At 40.6% G+C, this 25,322-nt stretch overlaps 5 protein-coding genes and 1 long non-coding RNA gene across 8 annotated transcripts; 2 read left to right on the forward strand and 4 right to left on the reverse strand.

The window, feature by feature from the left end:
- Positions 1–428: 428 nt before the first annotated feature.
- LOC141845981 (YTH domain-containing protein ECT4-like) lies at positions 429–4,189 on the reverse strand. Of its 2 annotated transcripts, XM_074733961.1 has the most exons (9): positions 4,066–4,189; positions 3,691–3,764; positions 3,443–3,596; positions 3,286–3,350; positions 2,352–2,864; positions 1,641–2,132; positions 1,348–1,560; positions 1,134–1,277; positions 429–1,060 (listed from the first exon to the last, which is right to left on the reverse strand). In XM_074733961.1, exons 1-9 carry the CDS (start codon positions 4,091–4,093, stop codon positions 848–850), a joined length of 1,896 nt encoding a protein of 631 aa, XP_074590062.1. In that variant the 5' UTR covers positions 4,094–4,189; the 3' UTR covers positions 429–847. The 2 variants fall into 2 exon arrangements, with proteins under 2 accessions (XP_074590062.1, XP_074590063.1); XM_074733962.1 differs by lacking the exon at positions 2,352–2,864.
- A 248-nt stretch (positions 4,190–4,437) lies between these two features.
- LOC141846023 (myosin-12-like) lies at positions 4,438–13,442 on the reverse strand. 2 transcript variants are annotated; one of them, XM_074734006.1, is made up of 38 exons: positions 13,348–13,442; positions 12,849–12,992; positions 12,627–12,772; positions 12,397–12,553; positions 12,231–12,289; positions 11,967–12,126; positions 11,673–11,822; positions 11,453–11,589; positions 11,224–11,370; positions 10,970–11,071; positions 10,845–10,902; positions 10,659–10,760; positions 10,539–10,576; positions 10,311–10,437; positions 10,052–10,222; positions 9,840–9,971; positions 9,660–9,766; positions 9,515–9,575; positions 9,237–9,414; positions 8,956–9,161; positions 8,742–8,861; positions 8,525–8,623; positions 8,236–8,451; positions 7,913–8,052; positions 7,719–7,820; positions 7,517–7,631; positions 7,316–7,381; positions 6,979–7,149; positions 6,729–6,881; positions 6,263–6,469; positions 6,035–6,181; positions 5,799–5,869; positions 5,568–5,667; positions 5,423–5,479; positions 5,290–5,346; positions 5,129–5,218; positions 4,926–5,005; positions 4,438–4,827 (listed from the first exon to the last, which is right to left on the reverse strand). In XM_074734006.1, the coding sequence occupies exons 2-38, from the start codon at positions 12,924–12,926 to the stop codon at positions 4,701–4,703; spliced, it is 4,434 nt and encodes a 1,477-aa protein (XP_074590107.1). In that variant the 5' UTR covers positions 12,927–12,992; positions 13,348–13,442; the 3' UTR covers positions 4,438–4,700. The 2 variants fall into 2 exon arrangements, with proteins under 2 accessions (XP_074590107.1, XP_074590106.1); XM_074734005.1 differs by lacking the exon at positions 13,348–13,442 and having other exon boundaries at positions 12,849–13,039.
- On the forward strand, positions 10,537–12,709 carry LOC141846024 (uncharacterized). The gene is made up of 3 exons (XR_012603314.1): positions 10,537–10,589; positions 11,927–12,537; positions 12,622–12,709. It is a non-coding gene; the product is annotated as an uncharacterized LOC141846024 (long non-coding RNA).
- Positions 13,443–14,679: 1,237 nt separating the features above from the next.
- Positions 14,680–19,903, reverse strand: LOC141846322 (E3 ubiquitin ligase PQT3-like). The gene is given in 16 exon segments (XM_074734339.1): positions 14,680–15,021; positions 15,024–15,140; positions 15,484–15,580; positions 15,711–15,845; positions 16,041–16,296; positions 16,490–16,531; positions 16,603–16,899; positions 16,978–17,142; positions 17,236–17,384; positions 17,474–17,630; positions 17,712–17,777; positions 17,987–18,066; positions 18,221–18,387; positions 18,491–18,572; positions 18,764–18,863; positions 19,115–19,903. Coding segments are annotated over 16 exon segments (2,331 nt in total). The 5' UTR covers positions 19,281–19,903; the 3' UTR covers positions 14,680–14,766.
- A 613-nt stretch (positions 19,904–20,516) lies between these two features.
- LOC141846107 (uncharacterized) lies at positions 20,517–22,419 on the forward strand. The gene is made up of 3 exons (XM_074734096.1): positions 20,517–20,789; positions 20,886–21,016; positions 21,124–22,419. The coding sequence occupies exon 3, from the start codon at positions 21,164–21,166 to the stop codon at positions 21,716–21,718; it is 555 nt and encodes a 184-aa protein (XP_074590197.1). The 5' UTR covers positions 20,517–20,789; positions 20,886–21,016; positions 21,124–21,163; the 3' UTR covers positions 21,719–22,419.
- A 92-nt stretch (positions 22,420–22,511) lies between these two features.
- LOC141846106 (uncharacterized) lies at positions 22,512–23,906 on the reverse strand. The gene is made up of 2 exons (XM_074734094.1): positions 22,906–23,906; positions 22,512–22,842 (listed from the first exon to the last, which is right to left on the reverse strand). Exons 1-2 carry the CDS (start codon positions 23,800–23,802, stop codon positions 22,579–22,581), a joined length of 1,161 nt encoding a protein of 386 aa, XP_074590195.1. The 5' UTR covers positions 23,803–23,906; the 3' UTR covers positions 22,512–22,578.
- Between the last annotated feature and the right edge of the window lie 1,416 nt (positions 23,907–25,322).

Consider the following 25,322-nt stretch of genomic DNA (forward strand, 5'->3'; position numbering starts at 1 on the left):
TCATTGTGTTTGCCTCGGTAAGGATTGGAGCAGGGTGAAACATTAAACACACACATAATATGGTTTACGAAGCTCTACTCCGATGTATTTTGCTTTAGGAATCTGAGATAATTATCCAATATCTAGCAGTCGACCATGAATAGATACAAACGAGGATTAGAAATGTATTTTTCTGCTCTGCCAAGTGTCGATGCACATCTTTAAACCATGTTTTTTGTTTGTTTGTTTGTTTGTTTTCATGGAATGGAGGAGAAATATTTCACCACACAGATTTTGTTCATCTCAAATTATTTTGTATGCAGTTGGCGAGTAGAATAAAATATTTCACCAACACCAATCAACACAACAAATTTTAATTGCTAACTTCAAAACTTAGGCTAAAATTTCATGGAAACGAAAATGGTAAAACCAAACCTAGCTTGTAGGTGTAAACGAAGAGGCAGTATGCTCCCCAATGGCACACACATCACTCATTCATCTGTAGTCTCTTTCCACTTCAACAGGGAAAGACAACAAAAGAGATCAAAATGAGTGTAAACTACTACCAAGAGGTCTAAGAACTCGCAGTCTTACTGCAACCAAGGATTATACCAAAACTAGAAAAAGGAACAGCATGTCTAACTCAAGTTTACAGAACGGGCTAAAACTAGCCAGGTATGGCAAGGCACATGTTGGCTGGAGCTATAGTGACTGACCTGTATCAGCAAAAAAACCATGTCTCATTACCAAATCTACTGCAGTTTTCTCATCTGGATTCCAGTTGCTGCCAACAGCTCAAAAGCAATAACCAAGAGAGGCTGCAATGACAATTGAGGCTCATCGCAGCAGCTAAAGAGACAGTAACAGCTCAGAAGCCATTGGCAACACCATTTGCTGCACCTTGGGTGACCTTCAATGCATTACCAGCATCAGCAGCTGCAATAATTTCCACTGGTGTTCTTTGAACATGACCACTCTTTACTGCTTCCTTGTTTACAACAGAATCAGATTGCAAATTGAGCTCGTTGCCAACCACTTGTTTCCCTTCCACAGGTATACGGGAAGTATTTCCATCCCAGACCTGAAACGTATCAATAGTTAGCTACACAACATTTCTTCTCTCCCTGCCCAAACTACACCAAATTGTAACTTGCCTGCTTCTGAAGCTGTTGCTGTGCCCTTTTTTCTTGCATAGAGTGTTGACGACGTTCGTAAAAGTCAAAATCATCCAAAAGAGACGTGTTGCTTGTATGTTCCTTGAAAATCTTGAGCATCTGGATGCCCTGCTCTAGCTCCACCTGCATGGTACAATTCACAAAAATCAAGATAAGTATTTAATGTACCAATACACCCCATAATTTGGCATACCTCCTGAGTGTCTCGACTGTTGGTAACTGGTTTGTTCTCATTGCTCTCTAGCGTGATATGCTTCAGATTGCTATTTGGGACATCCTTAATAATATGCCACTTGACTGGGAAGCACCCAATCCACTTATCTTGCTGCCAATAGTCAACAGTCTTGTTAAAATCAACACGGCCAACCATCTCTGCAACACCCACAAATTGCCCGCTAGTGTTTACCTGCATTAACAACACAACTTGCAAGGGTAATTTTTGAAGAAAAGCAAAACAAATTTCTGATATATGATCCTCATACTCACAGAAAAAAACAGAAATACAGGGCATCCTCCAGCTTTTTCATGAGCTTCCTGATATCCAGCATCCAGCTTCTTATTCCCATTAGGGGTACTGGCCCATACATTGTACTTTATACTTTTATGAATATCATCCTCGCTGTACGACTTGATGATAAAGAACTTTGCATCAGAGTAATTGTCAGGGAAGTCTTCCCGGTTGTATTGCTCACAGTCCAGAGACACTCCAGAGTTCTCATTCCCAGATGAAGATAGGTTCTGACTCTTGCCAGAAATCACTGGAGTAGGCCCAGCAACCTTATGATTCTTTGAACGGACCACCCTTGGTCCTCTGTTTAGCTCATTGAATTCATGATAATTGCCTAAATTTCCTCTCCCTCGGGAGTGATAAATGCCATCCATAAACATACCTGAATGTCCATATCCAAATCCACACATTCTGCTGACCAAAGGTGCAGTTGGATGCATTCCAGGTGTTGGTCTTGGAGCATTCATTCCCTGGGAAATATATGAATAAACAGTCAGCACAATGGGATACAAACATCTATAATATGATCGTTCACCTTAGCCAACAAAGAAATATAGCATAAGAATCTAAATACTCCAAAAAGAAAGCACATGATGATATGAAGGCCATCCAATATATGAACAGCAAACAGTTGCAAGCAGGTAGATTTTGAAATTACATAAACAATGATAGCCATCTAAACTACATACCATAACTTGGGCAACAAGTTGTTGACCATGGTTTCTTACAGATGAGTAGCTAGCATTATGCCTTGTACCAGAAGAGGGAGATCTAAATTTTGCTGGCCTGTGTTGGCCATTTAAGTATGGAGAATCATACCATACTTTAGTTGACCAAATTCCATTGGAACTATATCGAGAGTCCTGATAACCTCCATACCCTTGTGAAGCATGTGATAAATTTTGGTGGCTAGACCTGGTGGTTCCTGGTCCATTACTTGTATTACTTTTGGGAATTCCATTAGAATTCTTCTGTGTATCAACTGGGATTGAAGGCTGGTCAGAAACAACAGAGCTAGAAAGGTATTCTTGGTGAGTTGAACTAGTTGGCTGATGTGTCTGGAAAAAGGGAAGTGGATACTGATACTGTTGCTGGTCATAAACTTTTCCAACATTCCCCATTGCTGGAACTGCTGTTCCATTAGAAGGATAACCACTATAAGGTGCATATCCATAACCTTGATAGATGTCGCCGTAGACTCCCTATCATAGATAAGAAAGTAATTACTGATTATATATTTGATGGACAGACCAAATGATAAACAGCAAGATAGCATATTCTACTATGAGCTTAACAAGGATAGATACTTTGAAACTAACTCACCAACTATACAATAAAATAATTTGCTTAGCACATCATAATGGGAACAAAAGATGAGAAGAATTACTATTCTCAATCAATCATAGCACCCTAAATAACTTAATAGAAGAGCTTCAAAGAAAACTCTCACACAGGGCGTGCTCCAACAATGATTCCAGGAAATCTAGCCAAAAACATTATTTTCAAAACTGGAGGCGCAAACTAAAGAATCTGAACAGACTAATTTGACCTACAACATTCTCACACACTATCAGTTAAGGAGAAGACATGATGCATAGTTTGGTGCAACTTATGAGTCAGCACCTGCATGCCATCTTGATTCACATACGTGGAGTAATCATTCCAGTCTTTGACAGCATGATCATAACCTGAAGAATGCAACAGAAATGACACTCATATAGCTAGAAACAAAAGATTGCAGATAAGCAGTGACCAAGCAATCTTCATCACAATTCACCACCTCCATAGAAATAGGCTGGAGGTGCATAACAAGCGGGCACATAATAATTGCCACCATCAGTAAATTCAGACAGAACAGGTGCCAACGAGCCCTCTGAAGGAGCCCACATGTTCGACGCTTCAGCATTACTCGATCCAGTATGGGCGACAGAAACCTAAATTTCAGAAGCAACCATTTGCTCACACCAATTAGGTTCAAGGTCCAGACATAGCCTATGCAAGAAAAACTACACTAATAAAAACTATCACCTGCTTGGTGGCTTCGACAGCATCTTTGGACGTCGGCTGAGGATCCAAAGACAGCTTCTGCAATAAATTTGAAGCTTTTGCAATGAAGCGTTAAGGAAAATACCAACGAGCCAAAGCGATCTTTTGGTCAAGAAAAACTAAACGAGTTTCTCTATGATAGAAAAGAACCCTAACAAAGATATGAGAAGCACCATTTACAGAAGGGGAAAAAAAACTACGGGATCCAAAACCTCAACCGGGTAAGAAAGAACGACGAAAAGAGGAAGGAAATGGAACCAAAAACGATCATTCGCGATCGATCGAGGAACCCCCGCATAAACCCTCCCAAGAACCCTCGAAGCCGAGGCGGCACGCAAGATGAAGAAGGAAGGATACGGTCTGCTGCGGGCGCGACGGGCGTCATGGAGGAGGAACTCAGCTGGATCAAGAGGCGATGGAATGGAGAGCCGCCACCGCCACGGGAGGATTGGAGAAGGAGACGAAGACAGAGAGTGAGTGAGAGAAGGGCTTCAGTTTAGGGCTTCCACGACGAAGCGGTGATTCAAATAGCTCCACGGCTCCGCCTCCTCGACCGGTCTTTTTTATGTTTTGGATTTTTTTATTATTTTATTGACTTTTTTCAGTTCGCCCTTAATTCTTTTGAAATATATAATTTACACCCAATAATAATTTCCTGAACAACAGCATTTATCTCAAAATAATAATAATAATAAAGTAAAGAAATCAACACCATTTCAATTATTTATTTATTTATTTGGCATATAATTGTTCATACAGGCCACTCTTTGATCTTGTTTACAACAGTTTGCTCAAACAATCCTCAATAAAATAAATCAATCGCATGCCGCAAATCTCTCTACCAAAAAAGGAAACCAAATCTATGAGGCTTTCCAATCTTGGAAAATCCAAAATAAACACCTCCGGAAAATCACAATTTACACTCAAAAAATCATATTTGTTAAATTCCCTTTCTTCTTTCGTTAAAATATATATTGAAGAGGGCAAATTTGTCAATCCTGGAATGGTTGCACCAAGAATTGAAACCCCGATTTCTCGCGAAGAAGCGGCGGCGGCTCCACGTCGGAGAAGCTGATGTCGATTACCGATCGAGATATTTCATCCAAAGAGAAGGAAATGCTGCCAAATTGAGGTTAGGATCGATCGATATCTTATTCATAATACTACCAAATGTGTGTGTGTATTTGAAGTCGTTCATCTTTTTCTGATTTTCTTACCTGGAATCGTCGTCCAACAAGAAAGAGCTATGTGTCATGTAGGAGTCGTCAGTCATCATAGTTCTCATCTTTGCAATCACCTGAAATGCACTAGATTTACTCGTCTTGTTTCGAATTACTAGAGTTTGTGGAATAGATTACAGCTTGGCTTTAGGTGATTTGGAAGGCCATTGTATAAGATAATGTGATGAATAAAACCTCACCTCTTGAGATAATCCATGCGTTCCATGAGTAGCATACTTGTCGTCCCAAAACATGGTACCGATCCTATAGATTTGAGGAACACTCAGGGCCTGAAATCAATTCAAAGATTGTTATACTCCCCAAAGCTAGATATTTATACACAGTTCAGCTTCCTACTTACCGGGCAGAGTTCCTTTGTTATCTCCTCCAAGGATTTTTGGGACTTCTGATGCAAAACCTGCACAAAAATGTATGCTTTAGTAGTGTTTATGCGATTAATATCTGTGGTTTTTGGGACATCATATTGCACGTACCAGAAACCCAACTGCTTGTCTTATGTGTTGGAGCTCATCCCACGAGGTTCCAGCAAACTGCAAATAGTCAGTTGGGATTATTATCTGTTTATTTTGTGCATTTAGGGCTCCATTACGTGAACATTTCATGATACTATCAACTGACCTCTTCTGTTGTTTTGGAGCACCACTGCTCCAATTCCTGCAGTCCAGCCTTCAAAAATTCTGCGTTGCTAAATGAACAACATTCTCGGCGAAGTAGCAAGCTGTACAAAGTTGCATTAATGTTATATACACTGCAAATCTCAATCATTTTTGTCAAATTCCAGTGCCAAAGCCATCCCATTCTTGTTGTTCAAAGAACATATATTACAATGATGTGGAATGCATATGGTACCTATTAAATAATTGCACATTGATAAATGCAAACACTTGGCTGAAAGTCTTTCTTATTATCATCATGGGCACCTGCAATGAAAAGATAAATTTTATAATGCAAAATTTTCAAATCTCATAAATAATTCTTTATCAACTATAATTTTCATATTAATCCAGTCTTTGAGGTCTTTGGGCTCTTTTCTTTGAAACAAGAAACTCTTTTACTTCTTGTAAAGAAGAACAAAGAAATCATACATAGTTTTCTCTGAGTATAGATAGTGTACGATCCAAACATTTGACAATGTTTTGCCAGTGAACACTAGATGCTTGCTTGGCTACTAAATTGGAATGAATGCTCTTAGCGGATGGCCGTATTGATCTAGGCCTGAAAGATCTTGGTGCCTGTAGACAAATTTCCACTTTAATTGATATTTAGTACTCAATCTTATTCACTCCAATTATACACATAACCTTGGCACGGACCTGTATGCACATAGTTAAGAATGGTCCAATCTCTTTTTTTAGGCTGTCTCTGATAATCCCATAGATCTTCTCAACATAGGCTGTTAATTGTTGCTTGAAAAGTAATGCTGGGTACTTTGCTTCTATCTTTGTTTGGTCATCGGTCTTGCTTACCATACCACTGCATCCATTGGAAATCCCCACTCCAGTTGCAGATAAGCGAGTGTTCTGAAAATTAGGTAGTCCAAGATTATGTACATGGATACAGGAGAAATTACAAAAAAGAAAAGTATTTTGCCCATAATCAATCTCCCTTTAGAAAATTAATAGGATTATTCCATCTCTATCAAGAGAAATTACTAAGAAGCTAAAAATCATTTTCTTTTGTTGCTAGATAATAACGACAGTCAAAACTGAAAACTATAGAGTTTGCAGTTTGTCTAATTTACTCTTATAAAACACTTATATGGTGGATCAAGTCTCATACTCTTGCCATTCTACTAAATAAGGGGACTGTTGTTGTTCGACTTCTGTGCAATCCTGTAGTTGTGCTGCTTGCTTTGAGGTTTTTTTGCAAAAGCAGTAGAAGTGTAGAGGTCATTGAAAGCCAATAAGCAAGTTCACCAACATTCTCCTGGTTCTGTGCAAAGGAACAAAACAAGTCACTGGCATTAAGAAATAATTCTATAAGGTAAAGGCATTTTGTTAGTCCTATATCGTATAGTTAGTCTGACTACCTCAGTAAATGATCTGATTGTTTGTATCGTCCGGTCAAATATGTTTGTCTTCTCTGCTTGAAATGAGTGCCATTGAAGCAGTGACTTATACACAATACATGCTGCAGATGGTCTTTTGTTCTCAAATCTCCTGTATTCTGAGAGACACTTGATAAGTGCATCATGATTTTCCTGCAAGCATAAAGCACTTGAGCATGTGCATTTGATTAACAGATAACCAGAAATATCAAAGAAACTATTCAATGCAGAAACACCAGAATAATCATTGATGATCTAAGACGTTCTTGCTGCTGGCAGTTTTACTGCCATCGCTAGAATTAATTATTTTCTTACATACCTGTTGCCGATCAGTTAGTGATTTCTGTTTACTTAGAGCTGGTGCATGAGGTGCTGTGGCTGGCTCCTGCAATTTGAAATTTTGTTCATTAAAAAGAAGTTTTAAGAGAGTTCCTATTTGGTACTTGTGTGTTCATTAGCATCACGAAACCATTACTTATTTTCAGTTTGGAATCATTTAGGAAGTTGCTAATTTGTTTACCTTGATTACTGGTGGTTCAGTAATTTTGGAATCAGCATTTGGGTGATAAACTGGAGCAGGCTGATTGCGGAGCAACTGGTTCTCTGACTCCAATGTGCTGATCTTGCTCTCAAGACTAGAAAGCAATTGTGAAGACTATATCAGTTCTATTAGAAATTCTTTCAGACAAAAAAGAAATTCTTTATTTAAGGCATTCTGATACCTTTTGATTTGCTCAGATAAATCTTCATTCGAGGAAGCAACTAATGCTTGCTGCCTCAGAACTTTATTCTCAGACTCTAGGCCAGACAAATTTGTTTCAAGACTGCATGATTAAGTGGAAAGTTATTTGCATTCCTTAAATTTCCAAATGTTTTTAATGCTTTTATGTTTTACATAACAAAAGGTATATGGTACCTCTCTATCATCTCTTGCATTTGGCTGATTTTTGAGTTGTATTCTTCTGTATCTTTTAGTAATTCTTCAACCCGATTTTGAACCTCATTATATCTTCCTTCAAATTCCTCAGCCTTGGACCTGAATATACTTAGCTCAGCCTGTAAAGAATGAGACCATTCGTCAATGTTAAATCATGTTGTTTCATATGTTTATTTGTACACATATCACATTCTTCAACTTGGATGACCAAAGATTTGTTTGTTCTAGTTCTTCAAATTCAAATTCATCCTTATAGATATTCCTATGCATGCATATTATAGATTTTGACAGAGTAATGGAACCTCTAGCTCATTATTGCGGTTGGCTAACAAATCTAGCTTGGCGTTGTCGACCACTGGGACCTCTTTAATGACTGGTGGTGCTTGTTCAATAGCAATCCTAGCTGCTTCTTTTTCTCTGATAATTGCTTCTTGGGCTTCATCAAGTTTCACATGCATTTCTTGTAACGCACTTTGTAACTTTGCAATTTCTTTCCCTTTAGCCTCTTCAATGTCAATCTACATAAACACTCCATAATAGTTAGACTGTAATGAATATATGCATTCACTCTATTTTTAAATGATAGCATACCCTCATATGCTTTTCAACATCTAATCTCCAAGTGAGCTCTTCAACCTTCTTTTCAAGCTTGTCCTTTGCTTCCTTAAGTGCTCCTGTTTCCCTTGCAGCCTATATACCCAATTTGTCAATAGCGAAATCCAGCAGCATGGACATTGCACTTTCTAGCCATAATCCAAACAAAACATATGAAGGCAAGGTACCTATTTGATAGCTAAGAAAAACTTACCATTCTTAACTTCCGAAGTTCCTTTCTTCCAATACGCCCTCTCCACAGGCATTGAAGTATCAAAGTTGCTTTCCTTTGATGTTTATAAGCAGAACGAGCTTGATATAGACGCCATTGAGTCTGTAGGTCATAATAAAAAAGTATGAATTCTAAATGGTTTTATGGTCGTTATCACAAGGTATTCCATGTCTAAGTCCTTTGTAAATCCACATACTTGTAGTATTATAGCAGCCTTGGTTCTCCTTTTATGTCTGTATTCATTACGTGCTGCCATTGCTTTTAGTCCTGTTTGAATAACAATTGCAGCTGACCGCAGTTGTGAATAAGATTTTCTAGCCGCATGAGAACGTGCATATTTCTGGATGCGTATTGATGCATCCTCTCTTCTCATGCTTTCAAATAGCTTTCTTGCAAGACGTGCTGCGCCAGTAATAAACAGGTCAGCAATCTGTAGAAATATTTGCTATCCTACAAAAGAAATGATAGAACAGGAACCTCTCCAAAGCTTCTGCAGTTGAATTGAGGCTTTGCGCAAAGTTAGGAATTCCTTCCGAGCAAGATGTGTACGTATTTGCCTCTGGATGGACCTTGCAGCATTAGACAAAACTTCCATGCGGCGAGTATCTAGCTCAGCCATCTGACCAGCTCTGAGGAATACTTTCGTTTTTCCTATCTGAAAGCAAAGCATTGCGCTAATTTTTAGAATGCATAAATAATATATCAAGATAGATTCTGTCTCTGTTTTGGATTTTTTGACCGTGAACAGGATGCACCTGATAGCCTTTCAAGCCCATTCTTTCCAATATAGCTGCACATGCTGCTTTTTCATCCGAGCTGCAAGATTTGGTATGTATTCCATCTTTAAATTTCATGAAATCTTTGGAAAGCAGATTGTAGTTTCTTAGTAGAACTTGTTACCTGTCAACAAGATCTACTGCGAGAATTCCAAAACGATCAACAAATTCCTCAAATGTTCTTTTTGTTGGATAGCCAGCGCAACTTATCCTGATCGCCTCCAACACACCCTGAGTAGGAGAGAAAGTGAGCAATGAGATGCACAGTATTTCAGAAATTCCAGTTCGATGTGCGCTGACTGACCCCACATCTCAATTGGTTCAGGACATTGTAATTTTCAAAGATTCCTGGTTTTAAGACTGTATTGGGCTTTATGCATCTGATGTAATGTGGTTCTGTGGTGCTCAACGTTTCCATAAGTGATTGGAGTTGTTGCTGCAAATTTCCCCTAAAGAATCATTAGGAATTTAAAGAAGATGATTTAACTCGTGGATGCAAAATCTTTTGCTCCTTACCTTAAAGCGAGTACCTATTGATGAGAACTTTGACTGTTTTGAAGCTTCCTCAGGTAATGGTGGAATTAGATTTGCCACAAAAGGACACTTTGAAGCATTTAATAGAGCTTGATGTTCTGCAACAACGTAGTCTTTGTTCTTATCGAGGAATAGATCAGCTTGGTAAGTAACCTGTTGATTAAACATAGTGACTTAGTTCCATATAGAAGATAAATCACATTTGGTACATCTATCAGTTATCTTATCTTGTTTTCCTTACATCTCCAGCATAATGGTTGATGGTAAAGGCAGTTCGAGCAAGTTTTGGCTTGCTAAAACGCTTGTGATTCTTGTATGTTTGGTACATCTTCTGAGCAAAAGTTTCATGAGTTGACTTGGGAAACATGCTGCAATATCAAAATTAGTTGGATTAATTTCCATCTTAATATTAGCTACAATTGTTTGTCAGCTACTCTACTCCAACCAAAAAGGAAGGGAAACGGCTTACCATGCTTCGTCAAGTAGTGCAACTATTCCCCCAGGTTTCTGCATCGAAACAGTAAGAATTAGTGCCCAGCCTTTTTTTGTCATCAATGATAATCAATATGGATGTTATGCTCATTTTTACCTTTTCTATAAGATCCAGTACATCTTGATTATCTACGAACTCCACATAACTCCAGTCGATTTCTTCTTTGGTGTACTCTTCTTGCTCCATCTTGAATACATGCTGTTTTATCCCCAAAATTAGCATTAATAAAGATGTCGTTTCGTTTAGTGTAAGTATGATAAAGATGATTATTTATATACATACTTGATTGAAATGTTGTTGCAATTTCTCATTAGTTAAGTTGATACACAATTGCTCAAAACTGCCAGCATTGAACATTTTGTCAGTAAAATCCTAGAAATGTGCTTGTATTTTCCAAAATAGATTACCTGTTTATCTTGAAGCTCTCGAATCCATATATATCAAGCACGCCAATAATTTCTTTTGCATCTGGATCCTGTCCAATTGAGGTGTTGATTGTGTCTACTATCCTGCCATGATATTTTGAAAATGCTTTCACAAAATATGCATCAACATTAACTATCTGAAACTACTAAGGATTGAAGGATTTTGTTTAAGATTGGATAAACATGTCTGCTGAAGATTGACTTAACTGAGATCAATCATGCTCAAATAATCTTACCAGTCAAATAATCTTGAGTATATTGTTTTAGCTAAAGCGTCACGACTTAGTGCAGCAGACTCTGGATCAAGAGGCTTTGTGATTTTGCCATCTGGTGTAACAATCACACGCTGGCAAAGGGAATCTTCGAGTGCTTTTTCATCAGCCCTGAGAGCACCAGAGTTTTTAGCATGTAGAAATTTAAACAATAACTTAGATGATTATTGTGCACAAGATTCTTGTTTCACACATTAGCAATTCTGCAGCTGTTTTAAGATGATAGAGTGATTTCTCATCTCTCAACTTTGAGGAATCAATTTCGGTCCCTTTGGCAAAATTTATGTTCCCCAAGTGAAGAATTGCAGCTACTACTCGAAATATTGCATCCTGCACATGAAATACCATTCCCTGTTGATTCAGATACCATATACTTTTTCTTAAGTCCAAATATGCATGCAAGATGTTAAAACCTGATCTTCCTGATTGATTCCAACAATATCCATGGCTTTTCTAGTTTCTAAGTATTCCCTGGCGTCGTCCATGTTTGCTACTTCAAAACAATTTGTTTGGTTTAGATAATGGAATGTTCTTGGATCTGCAACCTTAAACTTCTTTGCTTCCTAAAACAAGAATGAGCAACAACATTCTTATTGCATGATAAACCTTTTGTGTAAGAATTTCTCTGTTAGTGAATAAAATACAACTTCTACATTCTACTTTTAAGATCAAAGAACTGGAGGAAATGATTGGAGTTGGCAAAGTACCTCTGGGGGTGCAGAGCAGAGCATATAGAAACAATGGTAGTTTCTTTCTGGATCAGATACTTGGCATACCCGTGAGCGTTCGAGAAGGTATGTTCGAACTGCAGCTCCCGAGATCTTCCCGTATTTGTCGAATTGGATTTCCACAAACTTGCCAAAACGACTGGATATGCAAGATATTTCTTGATATTAGATTTAGAGCTATGCTAACTCAACTACTTGTTTATAAATAGGGAATTTTTAAAGCAGCAGCTGTTTACTGATCACCTTGAGTTGTTATTTTTCACTGTTTTTGAATTCCCAAATGCTTCGAGCACCGGATTGGACTGCAAATGATAATGCATTATCCTTCAAGATTGACTTTTTTTTGTAGAGATTAAGCTCGTAATATTCTCTCTATTATGAATGCTAGAGGTCAGCAAGCATCTTGTACCTCCAAGACCTGTTGCTCTACTGTTCTGCCCTCGGTGCCTGATCTGCCCCCCATGAAAGCTAGATATCTCATGAGCATCTTCGTCGTCTCAGTTTTACCAGCTCCACTCTCGCCGCTAACCAAGATCGATTGGCTTCCATGGTCATTTATAATTGCCCTGTTACAATCCCAAATTTAGCATCCATTTCCATTGAATCATCGAACTAACATCTGAATTTTATGCAGCCTACCTGTAGCAATCATCTGCCACTGCGAAAAGATGAGGATTCAGCTCGCCGAAAGCAGCCCCCTTGTACTGTTCCATCATATGCACATCATACAAATGCGGAAGCCTTTGAAATGGATTCACAGCAATCAATATATTCCCGGTGTAGGTCTGTCAAATGAAGTTATCCTCTGTTTAAGTTTCTCACAATGTGGTTTTCAGATGGATTTTGAAAGATGGAACGTACATAAATCTCATTTAGTGCGTAGCGGGAAGAAAGGTTCTGCAGAACTCCTGGCTCATGGAGATACGCCAATTTGGTCATGTCATCCACCCCTGCTGCAGGAGCTTCTGTGTCCTTGGGGTATATGCTCGACAGATTCGCCACAACCTGCATGGTCGATCGACTAACTAGTTTAGTTTCTGTTCTCAACTTCCACATAGAATATTGAGAAAGTTTTTTTTTGAGCAAGCAACAGCAGCTTGTGATTTTGAAGAATGTTATGTGAGATTAAGAGGTTGAGGTTCTGAGATTTGAGAAACATCAAATTTTATGAGATCTTGAAAGATACTAAGCTCCATACTACTTTCTTGTTGGATTCGAGTGGGAATTGTTCCTCTTCGAGCTCAGTTTCAACAATTTCGAGTTCATCGATGGCACAAATTAATCAATCTGATGGTATTTTTTTTTATTCAGGAGAAAAAAAAAACAGGAAACTAAGCTGCCACCAGTGAGTATGACATACGGTCTTGCCGATGGTGGTGAGTATCGTGGCGGCGCCGCCTTTGATGGCCGTGACTTGGCCGTCGATCCATGCCGCCTCGGGATCCTCCACCCACACGTGCGACCCCACGATGATGTTCACCGGCGTCCCCTGTGCTCCCAGAATCAATCAAAGATTAATTCGGCAAGTGAATACAGGAAGACGACGCATGATCTGATAATGATCACTGATCAGACAGAACTCACCATGATGCTCTGTTTCTGCCTTGAGCCGCCGCCGACGATCGATCATTCAATCGAGGAAGAAGATTAGAGAGGGAGAGAAGACGAAGCAAAGGAAAGGCAAGGCAAGGCGAGGAAGAAAAGGAGAGGAAAAAGATTAAAGAAATGTAAAGGCAACTGGAGAGGGAATGAAGAAGAAGAAGGTGGTGGGGCAGTGATGTGGTGGGAGGAGCTCCGAAAGAGAAGGAAGCGAAAACTAAATAAACAAAGTCGGCCCGAGACGGTGGAAAAGCCAGCCTGTCACTGTCACCAGAGCCATGTCAGCAGATGACGTGGCGGGGCAATGGGGGCTTGGATTCGGCCGGGGGACGTGTCTGTCGGATATCCTCTAGATTCGGTCTGTAATGGATTTCATCCTGCTCCCTCCAAATTTGTCTGTAACAGCCTTCACAAATTTTAAAGTTTAGAGGGTATTTTTGAAAAAAGTTCAACTAGTTACGTGAATACGGCGTAGGTGGGCCCCATATTGGATCGAGTAATGGTCGGTGGCCCCACCTCCGGCTTTAACCATCGCCACCCCTTTTTCTTCCGGGGCGGTGGCTGGCGGTGGGTCCCGGTGAGGCTTTCGGCAGCCACCGCATCGCCAACGCCCACGTGCTCCACCACCAGCCTCCGGTGGTCGTCGGTGCCCCGCCGACCCCACGACCAGCACGCATCAAATGGATGCTTAATTTAATTTGAGAAGTCCCCAGGATAATGGTGCAACGGTAGGACATCCGGATTAGGTCAAGTCCTAATTGTGCAACGGTAGGACATCCGGATTATGACCTAGGGACTTGCAGTTCGATTTTCAGTAAAAAATTTTCTTCAAATGAAGAACGCAATCAAAGGATGCTGAGCATCTAGATTGGACGCCGTATACACTTCCCGATTTACCCTGATAGTCCGATTTACCTTGATAGAGAAATTTTTGTGAAACCGGATCGGCCACCTCCACCCCTAGAAATTGAGTTCACGAGACTGTCTGAGATTTATATATTTTTAATTTAATTTGAGAAAAAGTTGGCAATCTCTTTACAAAATATAAATTTCGAATATTTATTTATTTATTCCGTTTATTTAACTGTGAGATAAGAAGAGAAATATATTTCTCTGCGACGTCCACTTTCTCTAACAAAGCAATTACATGATGAACACAGTCGCCGGCACCTCTCGCTGACTATTTATCTCCTCTCCGCTTGCACGCTGGTCGCCTGTGGCGGCGCTCCTCATCATCCCTCCCCCTCGACGACGACGACGCCGCCGCCGCAGGCCTCCGCTTGAGGTGGTAGTCATCCTCGCTCGACACGCCGTCGTATCCTCTGCTCCCCCTCCTCGCCCTCCCCCCGCCCTCCGCGGCCTCTCGCTCTTTCATCCCGTTCCTCTTCTCTCCGCCATTGGAGAGGCGGATGCGGGAGAAAACGCTGGATTTCTCTTCTTCCTCTCCGCCTCGTCGTGGTCGGAGAATTTCCTCTTCCGAGCGCGGGGTGGCGAGAGCCGGGTGGTGGGGTGGCGCTCGCGAACCGGGCCGCGGTCAGGGACGGCGATCGCCTTCTGCAATCACAATCACACACGTGTCAGCACAGAAAATTACAATTCTAATAGATGGGCCTGGACCTAATGGGCTTAAACCTCGGCCCTTTAAGGCCCAATAGCAACGGAGTTCTGTTGCCAAAATGATCGTGAAGTGCCTGCTTGTGATTCTGTTTAGTTTCTTACAATGGATCATGGTTAGCTTGATTATACGAATCCAAAGAACAAACTCGAACCCAGTTATTAAATATAATCGAGTTTTCGAACCCAGTTTGAGTTTAGATGGTCGAACAAATACATAATAAGAATCTCTGCTCCTGAAACTAACATGAGCATAAATAAGAATTGACAAAAAGAAACATACGGGCTTTGGTTTGATCGACGAAACATCATTTACACTGCTGCTCGGCTCCTTATTTCTGGGATGTTCCATGTCTCTGCGTCCGGAGGAAGGAGAGGGCCTTACACAATCAGAAATGAGCAAATCAAACTCATGAACAAAAAGAATGATGTGGATAGAACTCCACGAGCTGAAAGTTGAATTGATCACCATAAGAAAGATAGGTTAAAAACAAACAGCAGTATAGTTACCTTCCACTGATTTGGTCCATTTCGCGCTTGCGCCTTGTATCGGCCTTCCCGGCCTCGGTCTCTTCTCTACGCATCCTCAGAGGGCGCTGCTGACCCATGCCAACCATGCTGGTCATGCCTAACTCAGATATGTTCCTATAAAGTGGTGCCTTTCCTCAAAACATGCAGCACTATGTTGCTATCAACTTACTAGTTCCAATATATAACCACAGGAACTCGTATAAAAAGAAAATTGAAATTTAAAATAAAAACATCCATCATTGCTTGTTGCACCAAAGCAGATGAATGTTAGTAACCATTACATCTAGTTTCTGATTATCAATGGCACACCTTGGAACTGGTGGCATCATGAATGCCTGTGCTGCAAATGGATCTTGTGGAAGCATTCCACCTGTGAATGGAACTTCAAAGGGGCCAGGTGCATAACCCATGAATGGCATTGGACCACCATAAGGTGCCATGTAGGCGGGATCAACTCCTAACGGCATCCCACCTGCCCAGTAAGGATTGTAACCTGAAGCAGCCAACGACATGCCGAAATTTCCAGCCCCGAGGTCTTGGTAGCCTTGCCATTGCGTATCAGCAGCTGCAGTCCAGGGGGGAAAAAGCAACCATACGTATCAAAAAATAAGTAGGGTGTTGCTCGTTAAACAAATATGAAAAAGTTATCTAATTTTCCAAACTGCACTATATTCAAGTCATTCCCTCATAAAGTAATTGCAATTAGTAAGTAAAGTAAACGGAACATAAAACATAATATGAAATTGATGTGAACGAACCAGTGATGGGAATTCCAGCTTTCTTCTTTTTCTTTTTCTTTCCTGAAGAAAGGATTAAGTTTAAAAAACTGAAAGAAAGGAGGAGAAAGAATAGAATGTACACATCTTCTTACCTTGTTCTCCAGTAATCTGCTTTTCTTGGACAACATCACTCACCACTGAAGCACATTCTGGTGATTTTGGCCCCTTGCTAAGAGATTCTGGTGCTGCTTCAGATACATTCACATTCGCAGCAGCTTGCTCATCTGCAGGATTCAACTCGCTGTTCCCTGTTTTTATTTCACTGACAGCATCCCCATTGATCATGTTGTGAGATTGGTTTGTAGAAGGATGCGTGGGCAGGTCTTTGGAAGCAGCAGAAAGAGTATGAGATGAAGCTTTTCGCTGAACTGGATGACCTAATTCCGTGCCTGGGAATGCAATTGTTGTTAGTTACTCTTGACCAACGAACAAATTAGTGTGTGACCAAACTTGTTAATCCTTAATACCTGGAACCTGACCCAGGCTTCTGGCATTTTCTGTGCTAGTGGTTGCTGATTCCATTATCCTACTAATAGCTTCTCTAAATGTTTTATTAGGAAGGAGGTCATCCGCTAATATATCAGTAGCTCCACAGAAGCACATCAAGTTTGACATAATATAGTCTCTAATGCCTGATAGTAAAAGCAAATAAACTTAATGATACATGAATATACTGAAAGGCTGTAGCACACAAGAAAATAACATGACGCAACCACGTGACTTACATTTATCGCAGAAACTGCTAAAACAGCACTTGCTAGTTAGCACTGCATCTTTCATTACCTCTTTGCACAGTGGACAATGCAACTGAGGAGGAAGATCACAAACAGGACGAGTAGTCGGTAAGCCCACAATTTCTTTCTCAAATGCAGCTCTATATGATAAAGAAGATCATGAGTTTTACAATGAATTCAGTCAAACTACAAATAGTGCACAAGATAATGTGAATTAAAACTAGCTTACTCATTTGGCTTTAGAACAGCAACTGCACCACTTGGCAAAGCATAGGATCCATCAGAAGTTGCCATCAACATTGATCTTGGAATTCCAGTAGGAGGTTTCGCTCTTTTAACATCATAGTTAGGGTCTCCATTCGTAGGACAATGCTGAATAAAATGGCCTACACATTAATGCCACTGATTTAATTTCAATTTGGTTTTAATTTTCAGGTAATATCAAAGTTTTAAAAAAAGTGTTGTACCAGGCACTTTGCATCTATGACACACATACCCAGCTGGGGGTGTCCTCCGTTCAAGCATACCACGCCCTTCATTTTTCAAACAAAAAAGATTTCATCACAGAAATTATTTGCTATTTAAATACATTATTTAGAATACATGATAAATTGAAGATCCTCTCTATTGCAAAACAGTATCTATGCTAGAGAAGAGGAATCTCAATTTGAGTTTAAATGCAATTATGAACATCGCACTAAACTATCTTTCGAAACAAAAGGAAATGACAAGCAATAACTACCAAAACCACGGCCACCCATCCCCCTGCCATTAATGCCTCTTCCATAACCTCTTCCAGCACCATAGGCATCTTGAGTTTGACTAAACAAAAGCACTCACTCAATTAGAATACCAAATTATGAAACAAATTGACTGATAAGAGTAAGGATGTAAATGAACCTTACTATTCTATGAATAAAACTTTAGCTACCAGAGAAAAAAAGGCAAATGAAAGATCCATACAAATATGACTCACCGATTCCAATCAAGAGCAGGTGTATCGATCAAAGCCTTAATCTTGCTGTCCTCATCAACTTTGTTTCCAGGAGGAACATTAAGCACAATATTACTCGTTTGTGAATGATTTGTTTCAGGAATGGCATAAAGATCATTCCCAAACTCATCCCATTCATATTCTTCAGGCTGCAAAATTCCAATCTTTTGTCATCCATGTCATGCTGAATGATAGTTCAATTGGTTCACTAAGTTAGGGGTGCCATGTCCATCAGAGAAATATTATGCTTACATATTTGTTAATAGATGAATCCCCAACTAGCAAGCTGACTGGCGGTGGAAGCTCTTCTACATTGCTCTCCACAACTTTCAGCCTGCAGAGTAATATATACTTGTGATAAATCAATTATACATAAAAGATTATTGTCCAAAACCTTGATGTATAGAAAACTTAAAATTTTCAAAGTGACTATTGTCATCTCACAATTGTTACCAAGGAAATCTACATAGCTAACTGATACTACTAAGAGAAATAGGTTTGAGAATTTAAGGTCCAAAATAGTACTCGACTCTTTCAGTAACAATAGGCTTCCGTGGTCGCCCTGGGACCCGACGAATCAAAACTGATGTGTTTTTGGGTATCATTGCTCCTTCATCTACGTATTCTGAAACCAAAAAAAAAAGAGCAACAAAGACTCCATAAGTTCTAAAGCAAAGTTCTCAACTTCGGCATACCATACCCATAAAAAATAATCCAAGAAATTTATCATGTATGTCGAGCATAACTGGGCTGAGACCAATCACCCTCATCACCTAAACTACATTGTTCCCAAAACCAAAAATATGGCCTTTTCTAAACTACTGTCTTCTAATTACGAAATTGAATTTGATATCTACTCCAGGGGAAAAAACCAACCTTCATTGCTCTGCGCATTGGAGATCGTGAGGTCGAAATCATTGCCCTTTCCATACAGTTTGGTTTCAAAAATTCTTTCTTTCAAATTGGCAACAGATATAAATTGCCCTTCAATAGGAATTGAGTCAAAATCTTTCGCACTTTTGAACTTATAATACACAGCCATTTTTTTTTTTTTTTGCTCTCTCTCTCTCTCTCTCTCTGGGGTCAAATCTCAATAAAGATAAGCAAAAAAAAACACTTGCAGTAAAAATAAATCGCAAACTAATCATAAACTTGCGGTACAGTAATACAGTAGATTTGCATCCTTTGTAAAGACTATCTGAGGACGACGCTCTGTATTTGAAATAATATCAACTTAAACTGGCAAAGGTGCGAAATATGCCCCCAAAAGATCTTTTTTTTTTCTTCAATCGGATGGGAAGGAACGGTATAAACAGAAAATTCAACTGTCCGCAGAAGATCTCCTAGATCACTACTTGGAAGATGCAACTTCCACTTGTCACAGCAAGTAAACAAGCTACGCGGAGGTATAGCCCCATCGCTCCATTGCCCAGCACCAACAATCCAAAACTTCGGCACGGAAGGAGGCTTCCTGGATCGGATCGAGCCAAAATCCCGACGACAAAGAGGTCGATCGCGAAGGGTGAGCCTTCCGACTTCCCGTTCGCAGTTTCCCCAAATCGATCGGCCACGAAGCTCTAACCTGATCCTTGGAGAGGCGAATCCGATACGTCGCCTGGAATCGGTTGGCGGTGGACGGGGAGAAGGGCGAGGATAGGATTAGGGTTTCAGATGAGGATTGTGGAAGAATACGAGCGGAAAAGGCGTTAAAGCAACGGTGACCATTCGGATCGTAAATCCGTCAACACGCAAAAAAATCCGAATCCGAAAATCGTGATTCCTAATCCTTTGACTTTCCGTTCGATCTTTCCACCCTCTTCTCTTCTTTCCTTCTCCTCCTCTTTCCTTCGTCTCCATTCTTTCCTCCCAAGTAAACACAGGCAAAAGTTTGTGCGTTGGTTCCGTGTCAATGGAATGGGCCAATGGGCCCCGCTTAAAAGCCACTTTTACAATATTATTTGAGTAATTATACAAACACGAAAAATAAAATAATAATAATAATGGAATAAACACTTTTACTTTCTTGTCAGGACTTTTTATTTTCAGGACCTTTATTTTTTTTCTACTTTATGTCCGAATAAAGCAACTGCTTTACTCGTGTCCGGTGGATGATACGTGGCCCAACTCGTGAACGGTCACGATTTTTTATCGCATAAAACTTCCTATGCGAGGCTGCTTGACGCGCAGTGTGGTATTGCTTTCTGGGTTCCAAATGGCGGAATCCGTGCGACTTCGCCTGGACTTGCTGAGATTTTAAATCCAGCTTTGTGTCTAGTTTCACGTCCGGGGAAGGTTTCCGGCGGAAGCGAGGCGAATTCGAACTCCGAGCTCAGCTTATCCGGATCTGATCTGTGATTGTGAGTTCCTCTTTGTGCTTCCTCAACGTCTTCGGCTCACCGTTCTGGTCGTTCCAGTGGGTTTTTCGATCTGTTGGGACGCTCCAACTAAGATCTGTGCTGGATATACGATCCCCTTCCGGCTGTCCTGTCCGATTCGTGTCTTTCTGCGGATTTCGATATGTGATTGGCCGTCTGCTTATCGGGATAAATCGGTGAGTTGTGTACTGTGTCTCGTGCTTCTTCGATGCCTTTTTCTGTGCTTACGTTCAGGGTTAGGGAATTGCCTTTTTCTTTGGTCGGTTGATTAGGCTGCGGAAAGGCTTCCTTTGGAGTTCCTGGTTTCCGATTTGAGTTGCATTTGGATCTGCCGAAGTCAAATCGATTTGTTTGTCGAATGCGCAAGTGGTTCCTTTTGGCGTAGAAGACTCGATCTTTTCAGGTATGGATCAAACTCAGGGGTTTAGACATTTTCATTCTGGGATGATTTACCTATATCCTTGCAATACTGCCAATTTTCTGATTTTCCGATGTTTTACTATGAATCAGAAGGTGCGCAGTTTCGGGGCTAAAAATTCAACCTTTGGGGATGGAAACTGTATTTGTGGTTGGACCGCATCGAAGTAAATATTACAGCAGAGGCAAATCACAGCCTTCGAGAGACTTTGGATGGTTTAGCTGCGGCACATTTGAGTCTGCTGCTAGAGTTATGCCCTCATCCTGCTCTCGATTGAGCTATTGCTATGGCCATGCTGAGCCAAAATCTCCCAGCTACTACACAGATCAACAGCAAAAACAAAGAAGGAAGAGGAAAACCATTTCACTGAACACCCCGCTTTCCCCAAAAGGAGACGCCTTTAGTGAAAAGACATTTTACTCTGAACGGTGGGCAGGTCCTGCCTACTCAAATTCACCTCCTCCCAGTTCTTTGCCTATCCCTACATTTTCCCTTCGCCAAAAGCGTAGTGTTTCTCTAGAACTTCAAATTCCGAAATCTGATGTTATGCTTCACTCTCTCTCGAAATCTGCACCAACTTCTCCTACTAGAGAATCCCCTTCATCTGCCAGTAACTTCCTATTTAACACTACCATTGCTACGGAGAATTTGAGACGGATTCTCCAGTTGGATATTGCAGATGGTTGAGGGAGTTCCTCTTTAAGCACGTTAGAGTACTTATGTAGGTAGTTGCTCGTAAATATGTGTGTCCTGTCGTTTGTTTTCCGGAGCTAATCTTAGTAAAAAGCAATCAGGTAGAAGTCATGGTGGAATAAACTGCTGCAACATCAGCTGAGCTTAGTCAAGTATGTGACTTTTGTTCAAATGTTGTAGTGCAAGATCTCTTGGCAACTGATCCTACCTTTTGCTTTGTTTGTATGTTTGTGATAATTCCTCCTTTCTTCATAGCTATAGCTATCAGTCCTTTAACTCAGTTTGATCTTTAGAAGTCAATAAGATTTAACCTTGCCCTTTCTTCCTGTATATTTTTTTGTAGGAAGAAGTGTGAGGTGTAACGAACTTCATAGATCTCTCTTTGCATGTCTATCTTGATGCATATAGGTTGTAGTTGTTCCCTGTTTATCTAGTTCTTCGCATTTGGTGTGTCATCTTCAGTTCCTACGTCTTGGTAAGCTATGTTTCCCGGTTACTAGATGATTTACATTTTCATTGCAGGGGTGCTTCTGTTGGTGATCGACACAGAAGTCCAGTCAATAGTTTGTTATGGATGATGCTTCTGAGCTTGGCTTAACTTTCGGAAGCACTTGGGATTTAAGCAAGTCCTTGTATAGAATGATCGAGTTAAATGTATTGAACGTATGAGATGAATGAATTGTTCTGTTTCATCATTTTTACCTCTGCCAAATTCATCGAAATGCTCCATTAAACTTCAAAGATTTGCTACATTTCAATGGAAGCCACTGACTACGAGGTTGCTGAAGACAGACAGCATGCATCACGGCGACGTGATGAGATGGAGATGGTAACATTTGGGGGAGCTTCTCACCTTACGTCGGAAATGCCACTTGTGGTTGTCGGCGAACGCAGCATCGCCTGAGCATGCGGCGGAAGACTTGCCATTTCAGTGTCTTCAGCCTCAGTGCCTCCCACGTGACCGGAATCAATCCTCGCCCCTGAAACAGAGCACTTTGTTCGTACTCCAACACCCAAGTCCCGGCGTCGAGATGCAACGCGGCGGAGCTCCACCTCTCGTACGTCCATGAACTGCCATTGCTAGTTCTGGTTGTGGATTGCAGATTCCCATCTGACCACTGAAATTAGAGATTGAGAATTAGTCGTTGTTGAAGAGGGGAAAAAAAGAGGAGATGTGTTACCTCTTTGATCTTGCCGGATAGAAGCATCATCCATGGAGGAGGAGAACCAGTGGCGAGCAGACCTGTCGTCTTCAGCGGACTTCCCCAAATGACCACTCTCTCTGCTATTGATTTGTGCAGAACGCACTTCCACTGGAACAAGAATTGGTCATCCTGCAACAAAAAAGATCCACGATGTAGTATAGTTTTGGAGTGATATGTCAGATAGTCGTCGAGGAAGAAGGAGAGGGGAACCTGATTCATTTCCCAGTTGGAATCAATTGAACTGCAATTTGCAACCTTTTTATCGAGCAAAGCTTCCAGACTTTGCTGCAACAGCTCCAACATCCCCTCCAGATCGTCTCCGAGTAGTCGAGATTCCTCGCCGAGTCTGGAAATCACTTCCGGCATCAATTTAGGGCCGAAGTCTTTCGACAGCACCGCTGAAAAGACTGAGTCCGCAGCCGAAAGCAAGAACAGCCAGACAAGAATCCTAACCAGGGAACGGAAAAGTGGCCAATATCGCTCCTTCTTGACGGATTTCCCCTTCACTGTTCTAGATTTAACCGGAGATCGGATCGGCGGCGTGGGGGGAGGGGTGACGGTGGAATCGGGCGACTCGGGAGTGGCGGGAGGGCTTTCGTCGCCGAAAGGCACCGGCGCCGGCGCTGCCTTCTTGGGCCGGGCGGCAGACAGCCTGGTGAGGGAGGACTGGTGGAGGCAGGAAGCGGCGGAGGGGAGGAGATCCCGGGTTGCGTGGATGCTGGCGAGACAGATCTCGCAGTGGCAGTTGGCGTCCTTCCGGCAGCCGGGGAAATAGCAGCTGTCGCCTACGCTGCGGGCATCCCCGCGGTCTCGAGTGGAGGAGGCTGCCGACCGTGTCCTGGACGACGCCGTCGCCGTCGCCGGAGTGCTCATCGCCGCTCTCCCTCTCTCGATCTCTCTTCACTGTTCGTCTTCGAGAAAGAAAAGCGGGATTTCATCGTCCAACGGATTTGAAATTTGAACCCTAAACGGATATTAATGATACGCCCTTTTCTCTAGCTATTTATTTAATTATATCGAAAAAGTTTACGAATAATAATTTTTTAGACGAGTAAAATAAATGAAAAATGCCAGCTGATATTTCAAAACCGCTAGTTCATTAAAAATACTATATATCGAATCTTTTTATATTAAAAAAAAATCTTAACTAATTTTGTCAAAAAAAAAATTTGATAATCTCAGTAGCCACATCTCTGGAGGTGGTCAGTCCGGTCCCACGAAAGTTTTCCACCGACCATCAGGATAAATCGGGAAGCGCATACGAATATCCTGCAATACGCCGTAGCTAGGGATCGAACCGTGTGTCCCTGAGTTACAATCCGTTACACCATTGCCCCGGGGACAAATTGTAGTGGGTAAACTTTTTGTAATTACCAACTCCACCGTCGAAACGGCCCCATATCAGAAAATCCTCTAAGAGATTTTTTGGAGGCACGATACCACTAGGTTGATAAGAGCATACTGCCGAAACAGCACTTTAGTCGAGCTAACACATGAATCGCACAGCATCTCAGTCAACAAATATATGTTACTATGAGGATTCGAACTCGAAATCTCAAGTAACAAGTGTCTTCATGTTTACCACTTTGGATAAAACACTTCAAATCGTGCAACACGTTGTTTAATGATTGCCATAATTTTTAAATAATTTTGATTAATAATTTTTAATGAAACATGATGAAATTTTGAAACACGTTATTTTTTTAATCGTTTCCGTGGAACACGTGCTCCGATGCCAATAAAATGTACCTCATCGACTCAATTAAAGTTATCAAATGTACCAATCCACGAGTCAATTCATTAAAAATATATGAGGTGAAATGGACGAACCTATCAATTTGAGAAGTTAGAAAATCTCACAAGCTATAAGTTAGATGGATCAATCTACGAACCTATCAAAACATAAAAAAATATTAAAAATTTTAAATATAGATTACAATTTAAATGAATCAAATTGAAATTATTAAATTTGAATTATAATTTAAATGGATCATGTTCACTGATTTATTAATTTTTTATTTAAATTTTAAATTTTAAAATAAATAAACTTTTTCAATCCGTGGATAAATCTAATTTTGCTGCAGGCCAATTTACACGGATCATGAACCTAAGTAGATTAATCTATCTTAAAATAAGTTAAAAAAATTTTAATTTAATCAATTTAAATTATTTAGCGCGACTTATCAATCTCACAAGTCAAATCCAAATTGAAGACTATAAATACAACCTAACACGCTTCATCAAGCTGGCAACAACTACGCAACACACTTCAAAACCGCTAGCTCATTAAAAATATTATCTATAGAATTTTTTTTATAAAAAAAAAATCTTAACTACAGGTTGTTAAATAATTTGATTAATAACTTTTAATGAACGTAATGAAATTTTGAAAC

The sequence above is a fragment of the Curcuma longa genome, chromosome 15 (assembly GCF_044706935.1).
Source record: "Curcuma longa cultivar G26 ecotype Majalengka, Jawa Barat chromosome 15, ITB_CL_G26_1.1, whole genome shotgun sequence".
Taxonomy (NCBI): domain Eukaryota; kingdom Viridiplantae; phylum Streptophyta; class Magnoliopsida; order Zingiberales; family Zingiberaceae; genus Curcuma; species Curcuma longa.

Coding starts and splice junctions, on each gene's coding strand:
- LOC141845981 (XM_074733961.1), bottom strand. CDS start 4,093: ATGACGCCCGTCGCGCCCGCAGCAGACC. Junction 3,351..3,442: donor TCCAGCCTATTTCTATGGAG/GTGGTGAATTGT, acceptor TGCATTCTTCAG/GTTATGATCATGCTGTCAAA. Junction 1,278..1,347: donor ACAGTCGAGACACTCAGGAG/GTATGCCAAATT, acceptor TGTACCATGCAG/GTGGAGCTAGAGCAGGGCAT.
- LOC141846023 (XM_074734005.1), bottom strand. CDS start 12,998: ATGCAGGTTGTGGCGAATCTGTCGAGCATATACCCCAAGGACACAGAA. Junction 9,162..9,236: donor ACTGCAGAAGCTTTGGAGAG/GTTCCTGTTCTA, acceptor TTACTGGCGCAG/CACGTCTTGCAAGAAAGCTA. Junction 6,470..6,728: donor TATTTAGTAGAATGGCAAGA/GTATGAGACTTG, acceptor CCTAATTTTCAG/AACACTCGCTTATCTGCAAC.
- LOC141846106 (XM_074734094.1), bottom strand. CDS start 23,802: ATGAGCACTCCGGCGACGGCGACGGCGTCGTCCAGGACACGGTCGGCA. Junction 22,843..22,905: donor TATCCGGCAAGATCAAAGAG/GTAACACATCTC, acceptor CTCTAATTTCAG/TGGTCAGATGGGAATCTGCA.
- LOC141846107 (XM_074734096.1), top strand. CDS start 21,164: ATGGAAACTGTATTTGTGGTTGGACCGCATCGAAGTAAATATTACAGC.